Raw genomic sequence first — 9,483 nt, 5'->3', positions numbered from 1 at the left:
CGATGGAAGACCGTCGCTGTTCACGCATGTCCGTTTCGCTCGTCTCCATCTTGCCGCATGTAATGCGTCTCGGGCGGCGCAGGGGGGCTGGCAGCCAATGCGGCGCATCACTACAGGCTATGGTCATTATTGCAGAAGTGGCTGTAATGTTATGTGACGTAGGAGAAACGTGTGTGTGTGTTTTAAATAAAGCCATCAGGGATTTACGGTGAAGCCCGACTCCGACTCCTTTTTCTACTGCATTCACAGAACAGCCGCACACGGCCCAGGGTTCGAGGCAGGAGTGCTATACACAGAGCCACTGCATTCACTCAAATGGCTCTGGGTTCAAATTCCATGCCCCACAGTCAGAGGTGGATAGCTTAGGTCTAGATAGTAAAAATCCAGACCAAGATTATGTTTCAACCAACCAGTTGAGTACTCTCTCACTGTGACTCTTTATACTAAACTGGTTGGTTAAAATAAAATCTTGTTCCAACCCCCTGGGCCTAGACATGGATTATCCACCTTTGCAGTGGTCTAAACAGCAGAATCAATCACCAGCTTCCAATGCAAACAAACCTGAATCAGACAAACCATAAGAAAACGATGGACAAGATTCACAAAGACAACTCTGTCATGGAGATGCAGAGCAGGAAACACAACGTATAGCCGTTAAGCAGGAGAGGGAGAGTCCGTGGTCACTAGAGACTTACTGTTCAAATGCCGGAACATTCTACCTGTACTCGTGTCTGTGCTGTATGGCCATTTGCCCATTGTCTCCACATAGGGGCCTTTTCAAAATGGCAACCATTTTCTCAGGAAAAGAAAGACTGATTTCTGGTCATAGGTTTATTTATACATACTGAAACGGGGAGTAAACATTTCTTCAGTTTTGCACTTATTTTCAAATTAACATTCGTAATACAGTGTTAATTACTGTCAACCAATTATTACACCAGAGTGCCAGGATTTAGCCAAAATGACATTCAGCTTTTAAACAATGATGTGTACTAGTTTGCTACTGATATTTTGTAAACACAGGCAAACCTGTGACTTATTAAAATCCATACTTACATTGCAGACATAACCCCTGCAGATTTGGGAAAGCAAAACCCAGTATACAGGTGAATTTCTAAAGGCAGCACTGAAATATGGCACGAACTTCCAGAACAAACAGCTAACAGCATACCTCTAAAGCAAACCATCTTCCCCAGTAATCAAAGCGATAAATCAGTCATGTGACAACGTTCAACTCGATGGCATCTTGAATCCAACCTACTTAAACCAGAACCTTCCAAGGTCCAAATCTGGCTTTTGAGTTGATCTGGAACATAATTCACCAGACAAAAGTATGAAAAAACAATTGTTTGTATTACCGAACAGTTTACATCACTTACAAGAATATGGAAAAACACTTAATAATGAACAAGGCTGGAAGCAACTCCCATTGAGTTGCTTTTATCTGCAGAGTTAAACCCAGTGCGGCATGATAAGATCACCTACAACAAATCTGACCCACAACTCACAGTCCCATCAGTCTGAGTCAGGAGACCTCACAGTCCCATCAGTCTGGGTCAGGAGACCTCAAAGTTCCCCCCTGAAGACCCGCCCCCCCCACATCATCTTACACGTGGTAGCTCCAGCACACATGGCTCAGCTAATCGCCGACTTAAAGATTTGATATCTGATTGTCGCCGGGTGCATTAGCACGTCTACAAAGAACACGAGAGGAGGTTCAGGGTGATCTTTGGGAATGGTTATCCTAAGCATGACGGAAATATTGAGCACTATGATTTTGGTCAGTCGAGAACTTTGTGTCTTTCAGGCAGAAGTGGAGAACCGAGGTCCATAGGAAGTGAGAACCCTGACAAACAATTCAGACTTGTAAACCTGTTTTTTTGGCTGGCTTTAAGAATCAGTCGCAAGTTCTTAATCACATCGATTTCATCACTACCCATCTAATCATCTAATAAACTGTATAAAATTAGCCCCCCCCCCCGGCAGCCCTGGAACGTGCTGAAGCGGAAATACGGCCCAGGTGAGTGGACAGCCATGACGCACTGAATGGAGTTCGTGTTTCTCCGTGAACGAGAAAACCTGAAGTTGCTCCATTCAGGCAAACGCTGCTGTCACTGGACATCCACGTGGAAGTTAAGAGTGAACGTCCCACAGTCAGACAGCGTCACTCTGATGTGACACGTGGGAGGCTCAAGCAAACACACACACACGCTCACTTTTTTGTACGTAACGTGGCTTTGTGGTTTTTATTTGAGTACTATCGTTTAATTTGGGCCATTGATTGAATCATTATCTAATTACTGTATAATCTAAGAGTCTTCCCCCATGTCCAAGGATTAATACTGTAGCCTCAGGATGTCAAAAACACACACACACACACACACGCACGCACGCACACACACACACACAAAGACAGACAGACACACACAGACCCATCACTCGCACACATAAAGATCAGTCTCCTACACACCAACACTCAGTATAATGGTCAATTTCTCTCTCTCTCTCTCTCTCACACACACACACACACACACACAGACCCATCACTCGCACACATAAAGATCAGTCTCCTACACACCAACACTCAGTATAATGGTCAATTTCTCTCTCTCTCTCACACACTCACACACACACACACACACACACACCACCTTTGTAAATCTTATTTCATCCATATGTAGATCTCCACAATGGTTAGACTGGGAGTGATCTAGTGTTTGACAGGTCATAGTTATAGAGCAGGTTGATGGAATGGGTGGGGTTATGATGAAAGGACCGAGGGCAATTCCTGATTTCTGATTGGGCCGCTGGAGTGTGACTGTCACCAGGAAGCATCAATCGTTGATCAGAGCCAGGATCATACTGTGGAAAACAGGAAGTAGGTGGGAGTTAATAGGCAGGTTACATCTGTGATTAATGACAATTCAATGGAAGAAACGTATTACACTGTTAAGGGTTATCTGGTGAGGTCATTCTCCCCAGGTCACAGTTATTAACAGGCTACCTGGTTTATTAATCCAAAGTTTGTGATTAACACACCTAAACCTGTCAGGTGAAGAGATGCACTAATGACATATTCAGTGCTGTAACCAAGACCCTGAAATTGTCACCAGTTTTTGGCAAAGGGCAGCCAAAACAGAATACTGGGATTTGAACCTGGTACCAGTCAAAGTACAGTGTGCACATGTGAGATGGTGTTAGATTAATCTGCCCACACTAGCTTCATGGTGTTTAAAAGACTCTAATCTCACAGGTCGTACCTCCCGCTATAAATAACGTTATGTCTTACCCTCCAAAAAGATGGTAATTTGCACCATCGGCTAGAAGACCCACAGCCTGACCCCAAATTCAGCTTCAGACCCACGGCCTGACCCCAAATTCAGCTTCAGACCCACGGCCTGACCCCAAATTCAGCTTCGGACCCACGGCCTGACCCCAAATTCAGCTTCGGACCCACGGCCTGACCCCAAATTCAGCTTCGGACCCACGGCCTGGGCCCAGATTTAGCTTCGGACCCACGGCCTGGGCCCAGATTTAGCTTCAGATGCAGCTTTAGACTGGTCAGCCCTCACTGGCTGTCATGACACTTTACATCTGCTTTCTGTTGACTAAAATGGATGGAGATGCCAGCAAACAGCTTCAAAGGTTCTTCCTACTCAACAAATCTGAGGACCACAACTATGAGCTCATTTTACCAGAATATTTGCAAAAAACATGTTCATTGTGTTTATTTATATAGCAGGTGCTTTTATCCAAAGTGAAGTACGTATTTTTTAGAGAAAGCAAGGTCAGACAGTCCCTGAGGCAATTGGGGATTAAAAGGGACCAACAATAAAATCACTCTGCCAACAGTGGGAATTGAACCAATGACCTTCTGATCAGAGGTAGTGTTCTAACGTGCTAAGCCACACACCATCCCCCCCAAGCACCACGTGACACACCCCATCTCACACACGGTCTGCAGTGTCACTGAGAAACTGTCTGATGAGTACTGGTTGCTAATTGTTATACACCTATACTGGCTCTCTCCAGCCACGCACTGGCTCATTTGGAGCCTGAGATTCCAACATTCTGCATGAATGCATGTAAACACATGTGAGGCACGCCTGGGGTGGAGGGACAGAGCGATTAGACTGGTCATACTGGCCCAACAGCCTGCCTCACAAGTCACTCCTGACTTACTGCATAATAATGACAGTTATTAGGAGAAACAGACAATACCAGTACAGGAAGTCATACAAGTGGGAGAGAGAACGACCTAAACGGTATTCACATTACAGTACTATTACCAGCATAAAATCAGGACCAGTCAGTATGCTGAAAAGGACAGTTTATTTTCACAGATAAAACAGAGACAATTTATGTGACGGCAGGTGACCACAATCACACAAGTACAGCTACAGGCATGTGTGTGCACGTGTGTGTGTGTGTGTAGCATCTCACCTGTACAGGTAGATGAAGAAGCAGAGCAGGTGGAAGCCTAGCTTGATCATGGCCTCCTTCATGTGGGACTTTAGCTGTCCCCGGTTGTGGATCTCAGTGGGGTCAAACACGCCCATGTTACCCATGGGGACCTTGAGGTACCTTCAAAGCACATGGCAGCCTGAGCATGTATGTTAACAACAGACACACATACCCCCCTCATAATCACACATGTCCACACACACACACACAGATGCGCGGATGCATTAAATAAGGACAACCAGGACATGCATCTTTTCTGCTTCAACGCGGGAAAAAAAAACTCATGAATTTAAACTTTGAAAAGCTTTATAACAAGATGTTGTTGGCCCCATTACTGCCTCACCTCCATCTAATCCCAACTACCCCCACACCCCCAACCTCCACTATCTCTAAGCCCCCTACACACTATCCTCACTTCCTCAAAACATCATTAGTAAAAGCCCAACTTTGTGTGACTTGTCTCAACGTAATCAGATCTGCACCTGTGACTGTCCCTTCATGTGCCACTGCTTCAATTTTGGTGCAATTTGCCCCAAGATCATCACCTATTAAATGTTCCTGGGAAGTTTGAAAAAAATCCATCAAATACTTTTTGAGTTACTGTGTTCATTAGATCAGGTGCTGTTTCCATCCTTTGCTGCCACTTAGCACCGCTGCTACAATGTTTTAACAATTATACAAACTTATTTCACTAGGTCACTAGGCTCACTAGGTCAAAGAGTTAATTTATTATTTAAACAAAAGATCATGTAACAATTCAGATGAAACAGCACCAGCATGTCAACATGATGAGCCCCATCAGAACCATAATGGATGGTGTCAGACACAGCGCCAACAAAGAACAATCCCAGAAAATAAATACTTGTACAATGTACAGCGACTGACAAGCATAACACCAATGAGATGCCAATCACAAGTGGAATATGATCATCATAAATTCAATTATTAATGAATATGCCAATATAGAGAGTATGACTATGAATGTAACAGGTAGTGGGATCCCTGGAAATACAGATGTAACTGGGATGGATTTTTCCAGGGACACTCACCGGTATAGGTTCCAGGATGCCACAGGCAGGTTGAGGAGAAAAATGAACCAGTGCATGGAGACCAGCATGAGGACTGTAGCCAGGCCCTGGCACACCAACTCTGGCAGTACCCACTACATGTGGACAGTCAAGCAGAGAGAACAGGGGAAGAACGGAGAAAAGGGCCAGGACAACACAGCACAGGGACAGAGTGCACAGATTGTGCAAAGGCGGTGAGACTGGCACTTACTTTGTTTAACTTGGAGCAGCAGGCCCGCGCATTGATATAATCACACTCTAGATCAGACAGAGTGATGATCTGAAACGGTGGTTAAAGATTTTGGAAGGTACTAAAGCACACAGACAACACAATTATAGACATCCACGAGGATCCTAAGAATCGCGTTCAACTTGCAACCTTTACCTAGTACCATTAAGATGATTAAATACGCCACGATTGACGATCAATAGCTAGACAACAACAAACCCAACAGTAAAAATCCAAGAAAAGGTAGAGACATTGAGACTCCATTTAACTAACGTGACAGCTAGTTACCCAGATCCATTTCCAGCTCTACTAAGTGTATTGGATCTCTCAAAACCGGAGACCGCATTAGTTGCAAGGACATACCCAATGTTTAATTTAACAGACACCCGTAAAAGGATTCGAAGTAGACGGAGAGAAAAATCAAAGCGCAGCAGTCTATCAGGGAGAAGATGAACACGGCGGCCTCCATCTTCCACTTCCTACTTCTCAACCACTTCCGGTGACAGTGCGCGGGCTGTGCGCGTGTTTGCGCGGAGCGGCAGCGCGCAGAGCGCCAACCTTTGAACGGGATTCTCCAGTCATTCCCCGCAGCCGCCTTACTGCTGAGCAGGTGAGGACGTTATATTGTATGGAATCATAAAATACATTTTAACCACATTTTATTTCTGTGACACCAGGCCTGGCTAGGATTTGTGTGTGAGCATAATTCACGAGTTTAAACGCTTTTATGGATCCTTAAACTTAATTATACTTCTTGGCGCAGGTTTTAAATCGTTTGCTGCTTCGCCGAGTTAAGTTTGAAATGGAGAGCACCCAGTTTCGTCATTTTACAACTTCACCACTAGATGGCAGTAAATACCGCAAATTCACAGTTTTGTAAGCGTCACGTGCATAAATAAAGCGCACATTCTACACTTATGATGCATCATGCTTTACGTCGACGTAAATGAGAATAAATGCTGCGTGTATTTAATATTATGTATTCGTTTAGGAATGGGAACATTTCAGCAGTGGCCTTGAGCAGTGTCAAGGTTTCACCATTGCTACATTAGACCTACTCTTTCCCATGACTTTGTCAGCGTTAGCAGGGGGTGAGCAGAGGTCAAGGCCTGTCTATCAGCCAGAACCCATCAGACATGCCTCCACAGCAACAGGCTGAGGACCAGAACGGAAGGGTATGCCCAGCACTGTCACAGAGCATAAGAAATATGACAAACGAGAAAATTAGGCCATGCATGTTAGAGCAGTGCATCCTACAGCCTCAACGCAACTTCCTCTGCTTTGGGTTCAAGGCATGAATGATCAGCGTAATCCTCTCCTGCGGCTGGTGTGAATGTGTAGGCTTCTCTGGGAACATGTGAATCTTTCCGGAAAGCAGCTGCAGATATCTCTGTGACGTCGATGGATCAATCTGAACACGAGCAGCTGGAACTCGAATAACCATAAAGTTACAGGTGAAACTCCTCAGAACAGGACTCAGTTCCGGTACGGTCCACTATCAGACATCATTGGGTGAGCAGTGCTAAACTGGGCCAGGTGTGTGGTTATGCGTGCTGCTCATTAAAATGTTTTAGACATGCAACGCTTCTAAACAAGACAAATTGTAATATTTCAGCTATTTCTCAGACACCCAGACGCATAGCCTGAAATTGGCACCATTCTGGTCAAACCAGGACATCTGGTTACCCTAGTAAAAATACTTGGTGTGAAAATGCTGTACAGTAAATAACAGTTTAAAAGGTTTTCCCGTTACTGCTTCAATGCTTCTCTCGTGTACATCGCTTTGGACAAAAGGTTCTGTTAAATGTGTGAAATATAAATGTATTACAGTGTTTCCTGATGTCCAGAGATCTGTCCATCCATCCATCCATCTTGTAACAACTTATCCCTAGTCAGAGTTGCCGGGGCATCTAGAGATAAGTCTGAAACCCGTAAATACTCACAAACACCCACAAGGACACATGGTGGCGATGACACACTCTGATGCTTAGTCATGTTGAGTGCCTCTGACGCACAAATGCACAGTGATGCGCTGAGTAATCGTGCCGCACAGGAAAATGGCCTTGCATTGTCACCCAGAATGTCGAGAAAAGACTGTGACTGGAAGGACTACTGCTGGGGTGGGGGGTGGGGGGGGGGGGGGTTCACAGACCACGAGAGCCACAGATGAGACCGACCACACACACACACACACACAGATAAACTGCTCCCAACCTTTAACTTTAACTCTCATGCATTCCCAGGCAGACGATCAGAGCCATGGACACTTAGAGCACCTGGGAGAAGGTTAGGAAGTAATTCTTCATCGTTATACTGTTGGAGGTGAGGAATGATGTAGTGGAGACAGAGGGGGTCACCTTATAAAGTGTGTATGGGTCATTTTACTAATGGCAGATGAAATTATAATGAGGTTTAGTAGATATGATGAGGTGGACTGTGGTATACCATAGTAAGCAGTGTGAGACACTGAATTCAGGGAACATGACTTGCAGTTTGAGTTAGAGAACTCATGCAGGTCTCCCATGAACATTTAATGCGGTTATTGCCAGGCAGTGAACAATATGGCAAATATTTGAGGACATTTTGGATATGACAACAAGTGTTTTTGCAAAACAGAGCCTCCTCCCCCTGCCAGATTGTCAACCCCCCAGACCACCCCCAAATGATAGTTCCTCTGATGCAAATCCACAGCTGAGAACCCGACTGCTGCCACATACACAGGCCCAATGAACATACCCATCATGTCCTGCTGTGCTCAGTAGCGTTTGGTGCATGGCTGGATAGAGACGTACATTGGGTAGGGCATTAAATATTCTGAAATGAACCAGAGTGAGGCAATGATCGGGAATGACCCCATATCGCTTTATAACTAGGTTCTGAACAGCCTATCGCCCAGCCTATGCTAATATAATTGGGTATACCACTGTACTTTGAAATCTTGGCAACAAAATGACTAGAGAAAGGCAGCACAATGAAATTGTCCCCTTTGCTCAGTGAATTTTATTACTGATCCCCCCCACCCCCGCTGGACTGCATTTAACAGCAATACCAGAACAGCGGCACTTTTGAAAATACTGTTGCCGGTACTTTTGTGCGAACTGAGGTATAATGTCTGCATGGGGTGACATTCTAAAAAATGAGATGCTACCCAAGCCTAGTTTATCCACAGACACCGAACTTCATCCATACCGCCGATGGACACCAGAGCAGGTATCTGAGTCTGTCCAGTACTTAATATGTATCAGCCAGCCTGAGCTTGGCAGGACCGCATGGAAATTCGGTTATCGGCTGGACACCCCCCATTTCACTCGAATCATAACTATAGCACAGTTCCTGCTGTGGGCGATTGCAGGGCTTAGTAAATACAGATTTTAAAAAAATGTAGTGGGTGGGAGTTATTTTGAAAAGTGTGTGTCTAGCTTGTCTTATAAGTGTGTGTATTTATATGCCTGACTCATGGTACAGCTCCGGGCCGACGTGCGCAGATACAGCTCGAGATTGTTCCTGAATCTACTGCCCTCCTCATCTTCTCGTCCTTCGTGTCTCTTGGTATAATAACCAGCGCCGGCGGGAATCATTTTATATTCAGCTTTAAATTAACCTGAAAGCTGATGGAAAGGGGCCAGTACAGAGACTGGGATTGCTGTCTCGCACGTGTCTTCTCTAGCGGAATCCAGGAACGCTTGTGTGGATAGTCAAAGAGTCCCGGGCCGCATTACTGTA

At 45.1% G+C, this 9,483-nt stretch overlaps 1 protein-coding gene and 1 long non-coding RNA gene across 2 annotated transcripts; one reads left to right on the top strand and one right to left on the bottom strand.

The window, feature by feature from the left end:
• Positions 1–816: 816 nt before the first annotated feature.
• cnih4 (cornichon family member 4) lies at positions 817–6,294 on the bottom strand. Its single transcript, XM_023813083.2, has 5 exons — positions 6,161–6,294; positions 5,743–5,811; positions 5,514–5,626; positions 4,444–4,584; positions 817–2,862 (listed from the first exon to the last, which is right to left on the bottom strand). Exons 1-5 carry the CDS (start codon positions 6,227–6,229, stop codon positions 2,835–2,837), a joined length of 420 nt encoding a protein of 139 aa, XP_023668851.1. The 5' UTR covers positions 6,230–6,294; the 3' UTR covers positions 817–2,834.
• On the top strand, positions 6,280–7,512 carry LOC111844534 (uncharacterized). Its single transcript, XR_002838402.2, has 3 exons — positions 6,280–6,370; positions 6,840–6,935; positions 7,053–7,512. It is a non-coding gene; the product is annotated as an uncharacterized lncRNA (long non-coding RNA).
• Positions 7,513–9,483: the final 1,971 nt, after the last annotated feature.

Source organism: Paramormyrops kingsleyae, chromosome 9, assembly GCF_048594095.1.
Source record: "Paramormyrops kingsleyae isolate MSU_618 chromosome 9, PKINGS_0.4, whole genome shotgun sequence".
Lineage (NCBI taxonomy): Eukaryota > Metazoa > Chordata > Actinopteri > Osteoglossiformes > Mormyridae > Paramormyrops > Paramormyrops kingsleyae.
This window is presented reverse-complemented; position numbering and strand designations above follow the sequence as displayed.